This window comes from Besnoitia besnoiti, chromosome IV, assembly GCF_002563875.1.
Source record: "Besnoitia besnoiti strain Bb-Ger1 chromosome IV, whole genome shotgun sequence".
Classification (NCBI taxonomy): Eukaryota; Apicomplexa; class Conoidasida; order Eucoccidiorida; family Sarcocystidae; genus Besnoitia; species Besnoitia besnoiti.
This window is the reverse complement of record NC_042359.1, coordinates 2,556,745-2,576,419: the sequence shown is the minus strand read 5'-3', so window position 1 is coordinate 2,576,419 and position 19,675 is coordinate 2,556,745. Positions and strand designations below refer to the sequence as shown.

The 19,675-nt window shown below is 64.4% G+C and overlaps 2 protein-coding genes across 2 annotated transcripts; both read right to left on the bottom strand.

The window, feature by feature from the left end:
* Nucleotides 1-2,047: 2,047 nt before the first annotated feature.
* BESB_054820 (uncharacterized protein) lies at nucleotides 2,048-14,419 on the bottom strand (the record flags this gene model as incomplete). Its single annotated transcript, XM_029363917.1, has 7 exons — nucleotides 2,048-6,676; nucleotides 6,931-7,355; nucleotides 7,874-8,066; nucleotides 8,207-9,456; nucleotides 9,675-10,271; nucleotides 10,617-11,244; nucleotides 11,534-14,419. The coding sequence occupies 7 exons, from the start codon at nucleotides 14,417-14,419 to the stop codon at nucleotides 2,048-2,050; spliced, it is 10,608 nt and encodes a 3,535-aa protein (XP_029219840.1).
* Nucleotides 14,420-14,562: 143 nt separating this feature from the next.
* On the bottom strand, nucleotides 14,563-17,718 carry BESB_054810 (uncharacterized protein; the record flags this gene model as incomplete). The annotated part of the gene is made up of 3 exons (XM_029363916.1): nucleotides 14,563-16,704; nucleotides 16,791-16,839; nucleotides 17,102-17,718. 3 exons carry the CDS (start codon nucleotides 17,716-17,718, stop codon nucleotides 14,563-14,565), a joined length of 2,808 nt encoding a protein of 935 aa, XP_029219839.1.
* Between the last annotated feature and the right edge of the window lie 1,957 nt (nucleotides 17,719-19,675).

Sequence of the window (19,675 nt, the reverse complement as noted above, 5' to 3'; positions counted from 1 at the left end):
CTGCGGGGTTCCCTCTCGAGCTGTCGCAGAGACTGACTGCCAGGAACGTGCGCAAGGCGAAAGCCATCTGAGGCTCTTGCCGAAAGCAATGGACTCGTGGATGCGCCGTGTCTTCTAGCGTCGCGCGAAAAAGCGAGCAGCGAGACCGGCCTTTAGCACCTGCTGCGACAATGTCGACGCGGGGTTTCGAACATGGACTTGCTATTAGAGAAGCTGCGAATATCTGGGTCTGTGGTAGAAGGATATACATTCACTGAGAAAACGCGAACAGCAGGACACGTGGGCGCGACAGATCAAGCCTCGCGAACACGAAAAGACACATTTGGGAGGTTGCTGCGAGTGAAAAAACGCGCCAATCAGGGCGTCGAGCGGCGCGCAGCCACCCAAGGCGATTTGGATGCTGACGGCGGCAGTTTTTCCCTCACCCTCCCTTCAATCTTGCGACGTGGCGCCTCGCTGAGTGCGGGGTTGCGAAGCTCTCAACCGAGACGGGCCTAACTCTCTATCCGCGCAGCGCGCCACTGTCTGGCCTTCGAGCCGTTAAGAGGACAGTGGACCTGCTTTTTCTTCTCAGCTGCTTTCCGGTTCGAGCCCTCCCAACATATATTTTGCTGATTTGTACTGCCATCTTGCACTTCCCGAGTCGACGCCTCACAGCCGCGGCTTCGATGCAACGGCGGGCTGAGACGCGCCCTTTGGAGGGGGCGCGTGTTGCCTGTCGCAGGGGAGTCGAAAAAAAGAACTGTAGAGTCGCGTAGCGACCGTCGGAGCGGTTTTTTATTTCGCGAATCTCTCTCTGTGCACCTCGCTTAATCTCGCGCGCCAGCGGGGGTACAGCGCTGGCCCAAAACGGAATCTCCCGGGGTTTTCCGTTGATGGCAGGGGCTCCTCCATCTTTCAGGCTTTCAAATATGAATAGTTGTATAGGCGGATCGCTAGGCATGTCTAGGTGCGCGCATTTGAAATTGCTGTGGCGACCGTATGCATCAAAGCAGCAAGGACAAATATGACCATATATATATATATATATATATATATATGTATATATATTTCTGAGCAGGCGGCACAGGTGGACATCTGCTTGCATATATCACTCAGCGGAGGTTTGTTATGACAGAGTACGCCACCGCCACATTGACTGCTCAGGGCAGCTATACGTGTGGGACGGAGTGGAGAAACTCCCGGTAAACAAAGATCTTCAAGATCTAAACCGGTAGTCCAACTCGTAGTATATTCTCCCCAGAAAAAGCTGAGAAATAATCCTGTCTCAGCGATGATAACTCCAAGTACGATGCTACTGATCAGACTAGCATCTGAATAGTAGTTTTCTTTCGCTATTAAGATGAGGGAGAACCATGGAAGGAACGGGCGCCCGCGCATGCAGTGATTCAGAGAGGAGCACCGCGTCGAGGGCGGAGCGACGTGCGAGAAGAAGCGAGCACTCCGCAGAGCGAAAGACAAGATTTCGTGAAACTATTGCATATGTGCGGTCACGCACGGGGCTGTCGCTGGACGCTTTCAGGCAAAAATGTCTGGAGTCTTTGTCCGTCGGTCACGAAAAAAGAAAACTACCCTTCTGCGCCCTCGCAGCCCGAACTGCGACAGCGACCTCACGCGGGAAGCTCCGGGGGGGGGGGGGGGGGGCGAGAGAGAAGGTCCCATGCTTGCCTCTCTATCCTGTAAAAATGAGGCCATGCGTGGAAAAAGCCCGTGCGAGGAGTAACACAACTCTGGCTCTCTTGCGCTGAGTTCTGTCCTGCATCCCCTTCCCCCAACATGTGCAGACTCAAACATACACAGACAGATCTACACGCGCGTTGAAATGGATGTATTCACACGTAGAGATAGGAGTCGGGCTCTCTCGCATTCCCTGCTTCTCTCGGTTCCATGTCTCGTCTCTCTAGCGCCACTCGAAAGTGACGCTTGGTGTGTTGGAATTTTCTTCGTTTTTTCCCCTCGGCGCTTGTGGAATTCACCCCAGAAGGCAGCTTCCAGAGCAATGCCGCAAATTCCCTTTCTTCACGGACGTGCGTCGCCCCACGTTGCTTCAGTTCTGCTCGGAGTCTCCACCCTCTGCCGCACTGTCTGCATGCGCCTCGCGAAGAGCAGAGGCCGCGGCGAATGAGGAAGATGTGTCCATCGCCGCGAGAGGAGAGCGCGCGGCCGAGGCACCTGAGGCCTTGACGTGTCTCTTTCTCGAGCCTCGGCTTTCCTTTTTGGTGTCTCGCTTCCTCTCTTCTTCCACCTCGTCCTCCGTAGTCCACGTGAGCTGATGCCACTCCAGCGGCGCATGCATCTTGTCGCTGAGTCGCCTCGTGTCCTCATCCCGCCCATCCTCGTCGTCTCTCCCGCGGTCGCGCTCGGCGCGTCTGGCGCGGCCTCCAGCCAGGGGCGCTGCTGGCGCAGCGGCGGCGCCCAAGTGCTCGCAGGTCCGCTCCTCTCCCCGCTCGCCCTCCGCGCCTCTGAGCCCCGAGGGCGCCGGCGCGAAGGCACACGACAGAGACGACAATGGCGACGAGGCCGGCGAAGAGAGCGGCGCCAGCACGTCTCTGGACCTCCCACTCGAGTCCGCGCTGCGGTGCTGACTGCGCGTTTGGCGGGCGCCTCCCCCCGGCGCGGGCGGCGAAAGGCTGACCGACGCGTCTGAGGCACGTCCCTCCGAAGGGCCTTCTCGCCGCTGGGCGGGCACCTGTGAGCCTGCGCCTTCCTCGGCGCCCGAGAAGGCCACAGAGGCCGCCGGCGAGGACGAAGGAAGTGACGGGATCGCAGACTGGGAGATGTCGCTCTCGCCCTCTTTCGAAAACGCGAGAGTATCGTAGGCATCGAGGGCGGGCCGCGACACCGGCTCAGGCGTCGATACGCTCTCGATCTCAATCACTTCGCTGAACCGCGAAGATGTGGCGAAAAGCGACGCTTCTTCGTTCCTGGTGAGGAGGACGGCGGCAAGCGGCGCCGCGTCAGACGCAAGGGCTGCGCCCTCCACCACCCTACCCGAGCTGTCCCTCTGTGCTGTTTTCGCAGCTTTGCTTTCTCTCTCGCCGTCTTTCACCTCCTCCTTGCTCTCTCTCTCGCCCTCCACGCTGCCCCCGCGCCGCATTCGCTTGCCGCCTCGCCTCTGTTTCAAAGCCGCCGAAGCCGCGGCGGAAGGAAACTCCTCTTCTCTCTCCGCAGTCTCTCGATCCATCTTCTCCCCCACCCAGGCGTCTTCCCCCTCAGGAGACGAAGACGACGGCACAGAGACAACGCTGGAAAGCGCAGACGTGGCCGCTGCGAAAGACGCCGGCGCGGGTTTCCTCTTCGCCAGGCGCCGCCCGAGCTCCCCCTTTTTCTCTCTCTCGGCGAAGCCCTTCCTGTCCTCGTCACCCAGCGCACTCGAGTCGATGTCTTCCTTGTCCTGCCGCCTTCTCCGCTCGTCCCTGTCTCCGTCTGGCTCGGCCTTCGCGCTGGCCAGCGTCTCCTCGCCCTCCGCCGGCTGCGGAGCAAGCGAGGGCCTTCTCGTCGAGACCCGCTTCCGTGTGTTGGGGCGGGCGCCGTTCGCATGCGTCGCGGCGATGGAAGTCTCTTCTTCCTTCTCCTCCTCCTCGACCCCCAGTCGTCCCTCACTCGCTGCACCGCCCGCCTCTCCGTCGCCGTCCGCCGTCCGCCTTCGCTTTCTGTTCTTCTTGTCCTCTTCTCGCGCGCTGAGCGCCTGGGCCTCGAGCCCGTCAGGGCCGCTTCCCGGCGTCGCGAGCCCTGGCTTTACAGAAGCGCCCGCGGCTGGGTCGCCCCCTTTTTCTTCCTTCTTCAGTCTCTCAGAGCCCCTCCCCACCGCCCGCCCGACGACGGCCTCCTCGCAGAATCTTGGCAATGCGCCTCCGCCGCCGCCGTGTTTCGACGAACTTCGCGCCTCATCCCGAGGGCCGGGTGCAGAGTCAGAGCTGCACTCTTCGTCTGGCGAGCCCGCAACCCCGCGCGGCGCGTCAGGAGCCGACCTGTCTCTTTGTCTCTTCCCGTTCGTCCCCGATGCGGCCTCGTCTTCGCCTTCGAGTTTGCCCTCCTGACGCAACGAAGAGGACCCATCTACGCACGCGCACGCCCCACTCTTTTCATTCGCCTCCTCTCCGCCTGCCGCCGTCTGCGCGGGGTCCCTCCCTTTGGGCTCCAGACTGCCTCCGACCGCGGTCGTCGCGAGGCCTGGAGCCTCACCGCTTCCGCCGCTGCCGATCGCCGAGTCCCGCGTGCCCTGCGCCTCCGCCGCTGTCCAAACCGCGTCGTTCCCAGGCACCGCGCTAGCCAACGCCTCGTTCTCGTTCGCGTCTCCTTCGCTCCTGGGCAGCGTCTGTCTCCCCTCGGTCTCCTGTGTCTCCGTTCCGACCGTGGTCGCGAGCTCCCTCGCCTCGCCTGTCTCCACGTCGTAGTTTTCGCGCTCTCGCTTCGTGCGGCCCTGCTGGTCTTCCCTGGCAACGGGCCCCTGTGCGCCCGCGTCGCCGGCCCGGTCGCCGCCCGCAAAGAGAGGGGAGAAGAGCGGCGCGCGGCCTAGAAACGTGTGGCGCGGGCACACCGAAGAAGAGGACGTCTGCGCCGAGGCGAGCATCGCCCCCACCGCAGGGGCGGTGTGGGGAGGGAAGTAGGGCATCGAGGGGAACCGGTAGCTCCACAGATTCTGAAGAAGCAGTGCGCGCGGATCGAGATCGGGCTGCAGGAACTTGCAGATCGTCGGCGCGAAGAAAATTGCAGACTTGTCGTCCTCCGACACTGACGCCGAACTCCGCCGCTTGCTCGATCCAGACCCGGAAGACGAACGCGAGCTCGAACTCGCCGCCGAGCCCGAGCCCGAGCCCGAGCCCGAAGAAGTGGGAGAGGAAGAGGAACTGAATGAGGAAGAGGAAGAGGACCTGCATGAGGACAGCTCGGGCACGGGCGACGCGCAGGCGGCCGACGAGTCTGTTTTAAGTGGATCCTGGCTCGCCGCGTGCTCTTCTGCGTTCGGCGCGTCCAGATGCTTTCCGTCCTCGGTGGTCGGCGCGAGCTCCTTGTCTTCGTCTCTCTGCTCTTTGTCGTCTTCTCCCTTCTTCTTCCTCTTCTTGGCCGCTGCGCCTTTGGCTGTCGCCTCCTCCGACTCGTCCTCATCGAGCTCCTCGCTCCTGCGCTTCTCTCTGCTTTGACGCTCCGCCTCCTCAGCAGACTTCGGCGCGTCGCCTCCTCCTCCGCCCCCTACGGCGGCCGGGGCGTGGGCACCCTCGTCTTGACGCGCGCGGCGTTCGCGAGGCTTTTTGAGGTTCGAGGGGAAGGCCGAGGCGGCGACGTGGATGAAGGGCGGGAGGCACGCGGGGTGGAGTTGCAAGTCAACGGGGACGTACCAGAGGGTCGACTTGGCGCAGGACGGCGTTCCGGGCGCGACGCGGAGGTAGCGCGAAAACACCGTGTGAATCAGCGCCGACGATGTCAGCCCCCCGAGCCCGTCGTCGCGCACACTCTGCGCGGTGCCAGCCTCCAGCTGCGAGCCGAGAAGCGCCTCCGCCGCCCCCGCCGGGAAGGCCGCAAGCGATGCGGGCGCGTTTGTCAGCGCCGCCAGAAGCTCCTGAAGGTGGTGCAGCTTGGGCGGCAGCGGCGCCACAAAGCGCGGGACGACCCAGACCCAGTGGGCCCTGAGCAGCGCCAGAGGCACCGACGCGTCCTGCGGATGGATGTCGTAGCACAGCCGGTAGCGGAGCACGTCTACGGAAATCCACTCCACCGCCGCGTCTGCAAAGTAGAGCAACTTGACCGCCGTCACGCGCGCCGCGGCCCCCGCACCCTCCGGCGCGAACTGCCGCCGGCCCTCCAGCGCGCAGCGCAGCTGGGAAACCGGCGGAGGCGCTGGCTCGCCGCGCGGGGGCGCAGGAGTCGAGAGCGTGGACGGCGGTGGGTGCGCCGAGGGCTTGATCTGCAGCGCCTCGGTCGAAGGCCCCCGGCCCGCCTCCGCCGCCGAGCCCAACGTCCAGCTGCACGCGCAGCGGCGGAGGCCCCGCCCGCGCGCGCGAGGAGGGGGCGACGCGCGCGCGTCGCCCCCTCCTCTTCCCGCCTCACCCTTTCGCATCTCGCCGCCTCGTGCTTTCTCGCCCCCGTCAGGGCTCCGCGGATCGCCTGCAGCTCCATCCAGCGCCGCCTGCGACTCGCGGGCGTCCTCCTCGTCGAGGTCGCCCTGCGAGAGGGCGTCGTCCTCGCCGTCGGAGCCCGAGCCAAGGCCGAGGCGCTCCGCGCTGGCACCGCAGCAGCACGGACTGGTCAGCACGTTGAGCACGAGTGCGTCGTGGAGCTCGTGTGGATTTTCTTCCATGCGCACGCAGACGACTGCGCCAGGCCAGACGTCCCGCGCGAGCAGCGAGACGCGGTACCGGTGCCGCACCTCCCCGCCCTCCCCCGCGCTCTCTTCCACCAGCGCACGCTCCAGGTCCGCGGACGGCGAGGTGGCAGGCGAGGCGGCACACGGAGACGATGAGGAAGGAGACGATGAAGGCGGAGACTGCGCGGCCGCGAGCTCTAAAGGCGCCTCGGCTTCGCGCTCTTGACGGCGGAGAAGGCGAAGGAAATGCGCCAGCGACGGCGGCGGCGCGGAGAAGAGTGGCGCACGCGGTCGCAGACGCCAGCAGCCCTCCGCAGGCTCCGCCAGGGGCACGTTCTGCGGCATGAAGAGCCGGAAGGACGTGAACGCTCTCTGCACGCAAGAAAGAAAACCAACCCCACACAACGCACACAGACTGAAAACCCCCAGCCGAATCGCCGGAATCACCGCACGCAGGCGCTGGAGCGTCGCCGGCGCCAGTCGAGCTACGACCGCGCCCGCGAGCGCGAAAAGTATCTTCTGCCCAACACGCCCGCGCCCCCACGCTGCCGCCTTCTCGTTTGTTTTGAACCGCGAGTCTCGTTTCCGATGCATCTCTCGCTCGGATTCCTCGCCTTTCTGCTCACCTTCACCGTCGCTGGCCCCACTTGGTAGGCGATTTCCACCCAGCTGCCTTTCTCTTCGTCTTCCTCGTCGTCCTTGTCTCGCAGGTCCTCTCGCTCGTCCTCGCCGCCTCCCGCCCCGCGAGTCTTCCCGCGCTTGTCCCGTCGCTTCCCGTCCGCGCGCTGTTCCGCAGCGTCCTGCTCGCCCTCCTCCTTCACAGCCAGCGAGGAAGCCGCGCGGGCGCCCTTTTTCCTTTTGTCGGATGTGGGGGACGCGGGCGAGGCCGGCGGCGCCTTCGAGGCCGCGGCGAACGGCGATGAGACCGGCAACGAAGGCGACCCCAGCAAACTACTCGTCGTCTCGTGCTCCTTCACCGACACAATCACGCCTTCCCACCACGCCACGTGACTCCCTGGAATCAAACTGCTGGCAAAGTGGACAGCCAGACCTGAAAAATCAACCCACACGCACATGAGCTAGTCAGCCTCTCTCGGACTCCAGGGTTCTCCTTGAGATTTCGTCTACTGGGCGAAGCCACGGCACGGCTGCCGCATCGCGCCTCGGGCTCCCCTTGGCGTCAAAAACCGTTGCGGGGACAGAGTCGCGAGTCCCCAAACACAAGCGCACACTGCGGGCCGCGTACATATCCGCCTGCGACGAGGCGGCGGGGGGGGGGGGAATACGACGCGTCTGCGTATGCGCCAGCCACATGTGTCACGTGCGGGTCCTTGGATCCTTTCCTGCCTTGAGGCTGCAGCTGCAAGCGTGAGCGCTTGCAGCTGCGAGATTAAGACGCAGAACCGAGACGCACAGGGAAGCACTTTCTCTTAAAGGAAAACAGAAGACTGTGAAAGGCAACGATTCGACGGGCGCTGCGGCGGAAAAAGGGGCGGCCCCAGGACGTCCGGAACGGCATATTTCTGCCGTTGGCGTGGGCGCGCTTCGCTCTCGTCGACGAGGGCTTACCCGGTTCGAGTTTCTCAGGCACGCTTTGTCGGTACTCGAAGAGCCTCAAGAGCGCCTCCGTGCGCAGGTAGTCTTTCTGTTTTTCACTCTCGCTTCCGCCGTCTGCTGCGCCGTCCAGCTTTCCGCAGTCCGCGCCGCTCGCTTTCTTGCCGTCCTCTGTCTCCTCTTTGCGGCCCTCGGCCCCCGCCGCCGCCTGCGACGCCGAAGGCGTTTCCGCCTCCTCCTTCGCCGCCCTCTGCGCGGCGTCTTCGCCTTCTTTTGCCAGCGCCCCGCGCGCGTCGCCCCGTCCCCCCCCTCGTGCGGCTTGTCTTCGTCGCTCGCGGCTCGCTGTACCCCCGCCTCCGCCTGTGTCTCTCCCTCGAAGAAGGACGCCAGGAAGGGAGGAAAGACAGCCTGCGCGAGCTCTTCATCGGGAATCTCTTCAACTTCAATCATGCGATAGTACTTGCCGCCCACACCGACGCGCTCCAGACTCCAGGCGCCCCATTCGTCCTCGAGGGCGGTGTCTTTGTCGTTTTTCGAGTTTCCAGCGCCGTCTTCCTCCTCCCGCCGATCCTCCTTCCGCCCGTCCTTCTTGCCCTTCTTCGACTTTTTCTTCTTCGAGGAGCTCTGCGCGGCAGCCGCGCCCGCAGAGGACGCCTCCGCCACGGCGGGCGGGAGAGGCCGCCCCTCGGATTCGAGGCGCTCGTCCCTCTCGGATGTTCCTTCCATCTTGCGTGGCTCGTCTGGGCTCCTCGCCTGGTCGCCTGCAGACGCGCCGCCGCCGCCACCGTCTGTCTCCGCTCGTCCCTCGCCCTCCGACCGCGGTCGCGCCTCTTCCTCGCGCTCCCTTTCGCGGCGCTTGAGCGGCGACAGACACCGCGAAGGCGCCGCGGACGCCACAGAGAGCGACGACGACGGCGAGAAGGAAAAAGAGAAGGAGAAGCTTGTCGCCAGGCAGCCCGCTCCCTTGCGAACCTCGACGCGGAACCGCCGGCGCCGCGTGCACCTGAGGCGATCCACGCCGCCGCAGACGAAACGCGGAAAGTCCTTCACAGTGCCAAAATGCGCAAACGCGCTGCGAGGAAGCACGCAGCTGAGAGGCGAAGACGGTGAAAGATGGCCCCGGGCCGGGAAACCGGACGAGAGAGACGTCGAGGCCACCAGCGGCCGCGGGATCGGCTCAGGCCGCGCACCCCGAGTCGAGGGAAGAAAGCACCGCAGCCAAGTCGCCCACGGATGCGTCAATGCCGCCTCCACAGACCTGCCGGCCGCGTCCTCCGCGTCGTCGCTTCCAGACGCCCCATCCGCGCCTCGCAGGGTCGCGGCTTTCTCGCCCGGCGTCGGCTCCCCCGCGAGGCGCGTGAGAAAGAAGCGAACGGCGTGCGCCGGCGACGGGAAGAGCGCGAGGAAGGCGAGGAATTCTTCGTCTTCCTGCATTTCCACAATCGCCGCGGAGACGTTCCCTTCGCCCTGCTCCGCGACGTGCAACAGCCGCGCGCAGTCGGGCGAGAGCTGCGCCACACCGTCCCCCTCTTCTTGCCCCGCGCCTGCGGTGACGGGAAACGGAGACGGCAGCGCCTCCTGCTGAGCCTCGCGGTGGTCTGCGACCGAGGCGGGGTAGTAAGGCGACGAGGCGAGAGAGGAGCCCTCCTCGTCCTCCTCCTCCAGCCGCCGTCTCTTGATCTTCCGTCTGCAGCCCTTGCCAAGCGGCTCGCCCCGGCCCTCGTCCTCTCCGCCCCGCCCCTGCGGGGGCGGGCGCGCGCCCCCCCCGCGAGCGGCCGCGGCGAGTAGGGCGCCGGGAAGGAGGAGGCGAACGGACCAGCCAGCAGTGGGGCGAGCGGATGCCGCAAGGGACTCTCCCGCGACAGGCCTGGGGCGTAGCCACCCAGCGCCGGCGGAAGCGTCGACGCGCCGCCCGGCGTCGACGACGCGAGCGGCAGGCCGCCGGCCGTGGGCAAGAGGATCTTCAGACGCAGCGCTGAGTGGTGCATCTCGTCGCGCGCGCTGTCCTCTTTCTTGCGCAGCCTGCCCAGAGCATCCAGTCCCTCGCGCTTGACCGCCAAAAAGGCAGGCAGGAGTTCCTGCCGCCGCCGCAACTCCTCCTCCTCCTCGCGGGCCGCCCGGTCGTCGCCGTCACTGCGGAGCGCCAGCGAGCCGAGACGGTCGCCGCCGCGCTCGTCGTCGCGGCCGCGCTCGCGCTGCGCCTCCTTCGCCGCGTCGCCCTCGCGCTGCGCCTCCTTCGCCGCGTCGCACTCGCGCCGCGCCTCCTTCGCCGCGTCGCCCTCGCCATCGAGACACAGCGAGAGAGACAGCGGTGTCACCGACCCCGTGCGATGGCGCAGAATCAAGCGGATGGCGTGCTCGGCGAACGGAGACGACACGCGGTAGAACGGCGAGCGCAGCGAGCTCATCACCGCTGAGGAAACAGAGGAAACGAAGCAGCGAAAAAAACTCGACAGAGGGCCAGGGACGCATGCAAACGCAAACTGGGAAGAAAGAAAAATCACACAAAAAACGCCGCGTCTCCCCCGCGGAGAGGACCGCGGCAGCCCGCTCTAAATCGGTAGACCTTTCGTTACAGCGTTGTCTGGCCTCCACCTGCAGGCGCTCTCCCCTCCTCGTTATTCCTCTCTCGCGCGTCGTTTCTGCGTCATCCGTTGCCTTCTCGCAGGCTGTTCCTCTCGCCTCTTCCTGGCGCTGCGTCTCGCCCCGCCCACGGTTTGCTGCGATTTGTCCCTTTTTTCGATTTCTGTGCGCCTACCGAGTTTGTAGTCCACCTGCTGCTGCAGCGTGGTCACGTAGGGGTTCCTCTTCAGCTTGAAGCAGCGCACTTGTTGCTTGAAGACCTCCACGACATCGGGCACGCAGTCTCGCAGAATTCGCCACTCGCAGTTGGCGATGCGGAGCAAGAGAAGCGGATGCAGGACACAGTCCTCGTCGTCGTCCTTCTTCTCTGCACCTCCAGGCGACCGCGCAGTCTCCGCGGCCTCGCCCCCGCCCGTCGCGGCCCCCGCGGAGGCGGCCGAGGCGTCGCCCGCCTCATCGCCCTGAGGCTCCTCGTCCTCACGCTCGTCGTCGTCGTCCGCCTCTTCGCCCTCCTCGCGCGGCTTGGCATTCGCGCGGCTCTTCCGCGTGAGAGGCTTCCGCGAGTCTGAAGAGACCGATGAGGAGGCCGAGGGCGACTTGGGTTTCTTCGAGAACGGCGACGGGGGCGACGGCGACGCGCGCGCCTTGCTCGCAGCCGGGGAGCCGCCCCCCACGGCCCAGGCCTCGGCGGGACCGCGGCACTTCGCGGGCGAGGCCGCGGCCGCCTTCCTGCAGATCTCGGGGTGAAAATGCCGCCGCAGAAGAAACTCGAGCTCTGCGCGACGGCCCAAAGAAAACCACACCTGGAGGGATACACACGCAAGCCGAAGCGAGAACTTGCGGTCGACCTGCGCCGGCGGCAACGAGACGCGCCGAGAAACCGCAGGAGAAGAAAGCCAGGCGACAAAGAGAGCTATGAACACGCGAGTCGCGACGGCACAGACAGCGATGCGGACTCTGCAGGCGGAAGACAAGCAGGCACGACGCACGGCGCACCGAGAGAGACGCACTCGCAGAGAGGGCGAGCGAAATCCGAGTCCCCCCAAAAATCCCCACCACGCTTCGATTCGGTCAACACACTCTTCTGCTCACCTGCGTGCCCCAGGAGGGGGGCCCGCTGCGCGGGTCTTTGAGTTTTCGGTACGCTTTGCTTCCAGGGAGCTTTTGCAGGCCAAAGATTTCCTTCATGAGCTCCGAGGGCGTGAGCTGCGCGGGGAACGCGTCGTCTCCGCTGTCTCCGCCTGGCTTCCCTCGCTCGTCTGCTTCCTCGCGCTCCCTCTCGCCCCTGCCCTTTTTCTTCTCGTCGCCGCCGGCTTTCCTTCCGCCGCTGGCCGCGGTCGCTGCGGCGCCTCGCTTGTTCGCGTGTCGGTCGCCTTTGCCTGCGCGGTCCTCGCCGGTCGCCGGCGAGCTCGCGTCGTCGACTTTCTCTCGGTCTCTGACGGCTTTAACGGTGCCTGCAGCGTCTGCGCCGGCTGCCCCTGCTGCGCTCATCGGAGGGGCGTCGATGATTTTCGCAGTTCTGCCCTCCTCAGAGATCAGAGGTGGCGGGAACAGACTGCGGTCCATCTTCTCTGCCCAGAGGTGCCGACAGAGCATCAGCTGGTGCAGCTGCTGCTGCAGCGCGAGCTCCTGCTGCTGAATCGGCAGCAACAAGATGTCGGGGCTCCGCCGAATCAGCGACAGACTCACTTCCTCGATCTCCTTGCGGCCCTCCGCGACCGCGGCCGCATCCCGCCCGCGCGCGTCATCGGCGTCGCCCCGCGCCGTCGCCGAAGGGAAGCCGGAGGGGCCCCGCGCGCTCGGCGACCCCGCGCCCTCGGCGCCGCCCGCCTTCTGCCTCGCAGACGCCGCGTCGCGCCCCCCCCCACCCGTCGCCGGAAAGAAAGGCGACGCTGCGGCCTTGCCTGCGCCGCCGCGGTGCTCGGCGGCCGCCGCGAAAAGTGGCGATGAGGAAGGCGCGGAAGAGGAGGGCGAAAAGCTCATCTCCCCTCCGCGCCGCAGGACGCCCGCGTCGCCGCGCGCGCGCGAAGTGGAGGACGACAGCAGCGGCAGCGGCTGAGGAAAGAGCGGAGACGCACAATGCCCCGCGGGGTGGTGGGCGTCTCGCGAAGCCTCGCCGGCGGCGGAGTTCCGCTTCTCGCCTGCCCGCGAGGCGCGACTGTTGCTCTCGGCTCGCGTGGCGTACGGGGAAGCCTGGCTGCGCAGCTCCTGCCACATCTGGATGGCGCTGAGGTGCGACGTGCGCCGCGCAGGTGGCGGGAAGAGGCAAAGCGGAATCGGGATGTCCAAGTCCGAAGTGCGCCCGCCGAAGCCGCGAAGCAGCTCCTGCAGAAATCGTCGCTCGCGCTTCTCCTGTCTCTGCTGTGCACGTTGCCGGCGCTTCTCTTGCTCCGCCTGCAGCAGCGACGCGAAAAACGCCGAGACGGGAGGCGGAGACGAGGCCAGAAGAAGAGACGAGAAGGCGGACTCAGGGGCGGAAGACGACGGCGGACACGCAGAAGAATGAGGATACAACGGAGAAAAGAAAAAGGCAGACGCGCTCGACGATGACTCGGGTGCCGCAACCGCCAGAGCCGCAGAAGGAAGGAAGGACAGAGACTCTCTCGTCGCGCCGCTACCTGGTATCGAAGAGGGGTCCCCCAACGAAGATGGAAGCTGAGCAGGAGCATGCTCGAGGCTCTGCACCCGCCCTCCAGCTTTCTCGCCTTCGGCAGCGCTCCCAGCTTTCCTTGCAGGCGTACCGTTCCTTTCCTTCTCCTCCAGCGCGATGCAGGCCTCACGACGCGTCTCTTCCTGTTCCGCCTTGGCTGTCCCCCCCGCGCATCGTGCGTCCCTCGCCTCCGCGCCGGCCGGGCCCTGAGGCTCTGCGGGCGTCTCTTCCTCAAGCGCGTTCGCGAGACTGAGAAGACGAAGCACGCGTGGGTCGAGCTCGCTGGGGCTCACGGAGACCGCGCGGAGCAAGCTCGCGCGAATTGCCGCGAACGACGGCGCCTGCTCAGTGGCGACAGGCCCCACGCGCAACGAAGACAAAGCGGGGGAGGAGGACGAAGAGGTGGAAGAAGAAGCGGGCACAGAGGAGAGCGGGGCGAAACCGGACACACGAGCCGGAGCCGCAGATGACGATGCAGAGGCACAAGACGCAGAAGAGAGCGAGGACGCAAAGGATGCTGAAAACGAAGACAGAGACGCGAGACCAGACGACGACGCGCGGCTCCCGCCGCTCGCCTGAACGGCTGAAGACGCTTGGGAGACTTCTGCGGGCGGTTCTTTTTCTCCATCTCTCGGTGTGCGGCCCTCGGCTCTCGCGTCTGCCTCACGAGCCGAAGACTCTCGTTCTGCACCGCGCTCGCTGTGCTCTCCTTTCTCTGCCGGTCTCCCCAGCCTTGCAGTCTGTCCCGCCTCCTCTCCACGTAGCTCTCCACGCTGGGCGAATTTGACGCCTTCGTTCTCGCCTTCCTTCTGTCTCTGGAGCGCGTCTTTTTCGCTCTTCCCTTCGTGTTCTGCGTTCTCTCCCGGCGCCCTTCCCTCGCCGTCGCCGAGCGGCTTCTCCGAAGCATTCTTGAGCACGGCCTCACTCTCTGCAGTCTCGAGAACGAGTCGCCCAAGTCTCTGCCTCGTTCGCGGTTCATCAGCTCTCTGCTCAAAGTTCCCCTTGTCCCCTCTCCCTCCTTCGCGGGGGCCCGAGCCCTCGCCCGGCGCCTCGCCCCTCCACTCCCTCCAAGGCCCGGCGTCCTCCGGCGCCGCCTGGAGGCCTGCGGTGTTTGCTGCGGAGACTGGCTGGGCGATGCTTTCCTCAATCACAACGAACGGCGCGGCCGCAGGATCGCCCGCGCCTTCGAGCAGGACGAGAGGAGGCGGGGGAAGTTGAGAAAGAGGAGGAGAAAGGTCTCGGTCTGCAGCGAGTCCCGCGGGCGAGGCCGCGAGGGCGTCTCGAGGCGCCTGCGTCTGGGCAAGACTGGTGGTCTCGGGATCCAGCATAAGGAGCACCGACTCCCACGGCTCGACGGGGAGAGGCGGGGGGACTGTGTTTTTGTCTCCCTCGCCGGCAGCGGAACCCAGCTTGCGCGGGCAGGCCGCCTCCTTAGTCACGCGCGCGATTCCAAGCACTTCGCGGCCCAGACTCACCGAGAAATCCAGCGTGCGACTCGTGCCGATGAGCGCATCCCACTCTTCGTTTGTGCGAGGGACAGGCGGGTCGCCGAGCTCGCGCCGCACGGCGCAGAGCATCTCGTCCCAGGGGAGCCCCGACGCCGCGGGCGCCCCCCGAGCTTCGAAGAGGCCAGCTGAGACGAAATGGGAGCAGCGGAGAGCGACGCAGCCGCGGCAAACGCGCGCGTCCGCGGACTCGGGCGCTCCAGAGCGAAGGAAAAGAGGTGCTGCTCGCCGGGGAGCGGCGGCAGAGGAGCGGCGGCTTCCTTCGCCATCTGACGCGAGGAAGTTGACTTAGAAGAAAAACAAGAGGAAGCGGAAGCGTTCAGAGACTTGAAACAAGACGAAACACTCACGTTCACGCACAGTGGCCCGTACAGTTTCGCGAGGGGCTGCGCCGGAGACGGCGTCGCGGGGAGCTGTACAGAGGGCGAAGCCGGCGGCGGCGAGGACGCAGGCGCAGAGACAGAACAAGAAAGAGCGGGGTCAGCAAGTTGTGAAACGGCATCTGACGCCACCTCCGGACGTCCGCACTCCAATCGTGCGTCCCCTTTTCCCGCTCCGCTGAGGATGTCCGTCGACACGGCGTTACCACGACGCGCAAGTCCATCGCTGCTCTGCCGCCCACGCAGCGTCCCCCCATCGCAGCTTGCCCCGCCCGCCTTCTGGCCCCCTTCTTCTTTTACGCGCGGCGAGCCCGCCTTCATCGTTTCTTCCTTCTTTTCTGGGCAGGACGACGGCGAAAACAGGAAGGACGGAGGCGTGTTGAAGGAGGGAGACGCCGCAGAGACAGGCTCCGCTGCCTTCTCCTTCTCCTTCAGAAGAGTCTCTTTCCTGTCCTGCTCCGCGCCCGCGCGGGCCGGCACTGCGGCGGAGGCACAGGACGATGAGAGAGGAGATGAGACGGGAGAAGAAGGAGACGACGAGGACGCGGACAAGAGGCCGGCAGGGCGAACTCCGATGCCTTCGGGCATGGTCTGGAGTTCAAAAACAGGATGAAGCAATGGCGCTTCCTCTGCGTCCATCAAGCTGGCTGCAGACGTACGCCCCCAGCTTCCCCCCTCGCCTGCGGAAGGCGACACAACTCGGAGACCCTCGGCCTTCCTGTCTGCCGTCTGACTCGTCTGCTCCGGTAAGTCCTCCCCTCCTCGGTGACTCTCAACAGTGGTTGAGAGCAGGGAGGAAGGCATGGAGGACGAGCCCGCGCAGCGAGAAAGGGGCTCCTTGCCTGCACACAGAGAGTCGCCCGACAGCGTCGCGCCGTGCGGATGAAGAAGATTCTCTGGAGAAGGCGACAGGGAGGCGAGACGTCTCTCGGTCTCCTCGCTCGCTTGCTCTTCAACATGTGACGGGCGGCCCCTCCCTTCTCCCGCTACCGGACTCCACGAGAGCGACGAAGAGGCGGGCAGCGAAGATGAAAAGAAACTCGGCACGCCCTCGAGGTTTTCCGCGGCCGTGCCGACCGCGGCAGACGACAGCAGCGGCAGATGCGACTGGCGACGCGGAGGCAGAGACAAGCCTGCGTCTGAGTTTCCACTCGGGCTCCCTCGCTCCGCGCAGTCGCCTTCCTCGCGTCTCGCGGACAGCGCGGAAGGGACCGAAGACGGGGAGAGAGGAGTCGAAGACTCGCAGGCCGAAGGCGCAACTGAAGAGGAGAAGAAGGACGAGGCAAGCTGCGGGGTTCGCATGGCCGCGGGATCCGGCGACAGAAAGTTGGAGACACGAGGCCCCGAGACTTCGTCGGTCGACAGCGGGCCGTCTACAGAAGAGGCAGGCGCAGAAAAGGACGAGCAGTTTGCTTGAGGGAGAAAGCCGCGGCCGCCGTTAGAGTGTGAGATGGAAACGTCGCCGGCGTGATCTGTCGTCTGTCTGTCCTGTTTCTTGGGGCTGCAGACAAGAACAGCTTCTTCGCCGTTGTATGTTTCGGTGCGCTCTTCAACATCCATTTTGCTTCCCTTCTCGACAGCGGTCTCTTCTTCCTGGGTGTCCAGTGGTCGCCCGCCCCCAAACCGCAGACTCTCTCCTTTGTCTCCGAGGACCCCCCTGTTGCCGTCGCTCTCTTCCTCTCTGGCTTGTCGTCCATTGACGACACGCCCGCCAGATGCCGCTTTCGCCTGCGTGTCTTCGCACAGACGCGTCTCTTCTTCAGCTCGTATGCGATGCGCGCGCTTCCCCACTTCTCCCGTTCCCCAGGACCGACCTCCCTGGCGTGGCCCCCTCCGCCGGCGTCTTCTGATTCAAGCTCGAAACTGTCGGAGACACAACACGCGTGACCTCGTGCCCTCCCTCGCGTCGCACAGTCCGCGACCTGATGACAAGCAGTTTTTTCCTCACTCGAAGGAGCCGCGAATTGAGCGTGGACACCAGGAAGAGAAGCGGGATGGAGAGAAGACGAGGAAGGACACCGGCGAGGCCATGAAACTGAAATAAGAGACGCAGAGAAAGGAGAAGGCGCAGAATTCTTTCGCGAGAGGTTAGAGGGCATGCGAAACGCAGCAAATTCGTCCTGACCGGTGTTGCTCAGGATCCCTTGCAGAAGACAAAGCGAGCGGAGACGAAGAAGCAGGTGAGAACGTGGAAAGCGATCGCCGCGATTCAGAGTGCGCGTCTGCGTCTGCTGCAGGGGTTGGCGCAGCACTCGGCACGGCCACTTCACGCGGTGCGTCCGCCGCAGCTAGGGTGACGCGCGGAGAAGCCGAGGACGAAGAAGGGAGAACCAAACTTGCATCCGAGGAGTCCCCGGCGCAGCGGAGAGACGAAGCGTGACTCGTGAGCGCCTTCACGTCGGTGTGAGGCGGCGAATCATCTGAGAAGGAACGACACGTGCCGCTGGAATGAGAGGAGAAGACGGGCACGCTTGCACCCAGCGGAAAACCGGAAACAAACGCCCATGCAACGGTCGTAGAGACTTCACTGACAACAGGATATGGGGGAGAAGAGGGGGAATGGGGGTCTATTGGGGGGCGAAGAGCCTCTCCTCCGGATGGAAGGAACACGCCAGAAGGGAGGCCTGGCTGCGGCGCCGCCCGTGCGACCGCCCGACCCAGCGAACAACACAAAGGGGACCGCCGATCATGCAGAGAAGATTTGTCACCAGTGCGTTCTCCTGTGGAAGAGGAGGCCGTCATTGCTCTCGTCCCCCAGGGAGCTCCCTAGCTGAAGAAAAAGGAAAGGCCCTCCTCAGCCAGGTGGCGCCCGGTTCTGCGGGCTCTCGGTCGCTGGTGTCAAGCCCTTGAACCGCATACGTCGCGTGGACGGAGTTCTCGAGCCTTGCTGGCTTGGAATAAGACGGGAAACAAAAGAGCTATTCACACGAGGTGGAGGTTCTGCTGGAGCCTGAAGGCGAGTTTCGTCGTGGCGGCGCCCTGTGAGAACTCGGGACGTCACGCAGGGGCAGTGCGCGAGGAGGGCACCGCGACCGCCACAAGCGAGACAAGATGACCGCAGAAAATTTCCGGGGCGCTGGGACAGTCCAGAGTAGGGAGAAGAAGTCCAAAGTGCGTTCCTGAAGTGAAGAAGACCGGACTGCGCTCGCCTGTGCTGCCGGACACAGGTGCACATACACTGCCGGACGACCTACATACACAAGAACAGTGCTGGCGAACAGCAAGTGAGGAGTATGTGCACTCTTGGAATGGTGCCAAAAAGACAACGGTGCCACGCTTCACGTTCAGACGTCAAGAAAAGAAATGGACGGCTGAAAAATGGGTGCGACCCCTGCGCCACACCACGCCGGAACGGGAAGTCCCTCCTGAGGAACTTCACCGTCGAGCAGAGGAGGAAACCGCGAGTGGCTGAAGCAAGATGCCAGAGACACGGTCGTGTATTTGTCCGCGCGATCTAGCGCTGGGATCCCAGTGTTCAATGCCGTGTCGCGAGTCGTCTTGGCCGCTTCGGCTGATGCTGAGGCTGGGTTGAGGCGGAAGAAGTCACTGCAGAGCAGCGACGTCGTCAGATGAAGCCCGCGATTGCCCTCAGAAACCGGGCACTGAGCGTTCAAATGGCCGAGCCCAACAACGACCGAAGTCAATCGCACGAGGCAACGGATAGAGTGGCAAGCTGAAATTTTGGGTTCTTCAGATGGGAAGCGCAGCAGCACAGGTGGGGGGCCGTTGCGGAAACATGACCAGCAAGCATGCGGCGCCCCGGGACCCTCGAAGAACTCCGACTACTGTACACCATACGACAGGTCGTGCTCCTTGTGTCACCTTTCCTAGCCGGGTGCGCCTCGCTTTGTCTCCGCTCGAAGTTAACGCTTGAGAAAGGCCATTAAAGCCTGCTTAACCCGTTGGCCTCCGAAAAATTGCCCTTTCCGCAACGGCCAGCAAGTGCTCTTGGATCATAGGAGACGAGCAGTCAGGCGGCCATCTATGTAATGCGAGTGTGCCAACCCGCTCAACCGCCGTGGCTGTGCTTTGCCGCCCCGTCACATGCCTCACATCACACTATTCACGGGCTGGGCCTCCTCCTGTGCCCTTCTTGTCTTGTTCCTCAGCCCTCCACTTGGGGCAGAAATCTCAAACTTCAACATTCGCCCGTGGGAAAAAACTCTCGTGGATCAACGAATTTACGAGGGTCATGCACCGAGGCGTGCTTGCCTTGACTGAGTCCAGCTCGTACTGCGCCGCGCGGCGGGACCGCGCCCGGCATTTCCTGTGCACCCCCCTGTCTCCCGAAGACCTCGAGTTTCGTTCTTCGATGGCTTTCTGCGAATGCGACGCTCTGAATTCTTCTACGAGAGAGTGCAGCGCCTCGTTGCCGGTCAAAAGACACTTCAGCATATCCGTGAGGGGGACGTGACGGCGACCGTAACCGCTACACGGGAGGAACGGGACCCCACGGACTGGCATCAACGCCTAGACAGATCAGTAAACTGCAAGTCGGTGCGCAAGCATTTTCTGAATCTCAAAGCAGTAATTCTGCCGCAGACATTTGGAAGCACCAAGGCGCTTAGCGTGACTACGACGAAAGTGTCACCGCCGCGCGGCTGCTCGTGCCGTGTCGTACGCTGCTGGAGAACCTGAAAACTGCAGTCCTTCATGCAACTGGAATTATTTTGCCACCAGCCGGTTCTTGAGTGGCTGC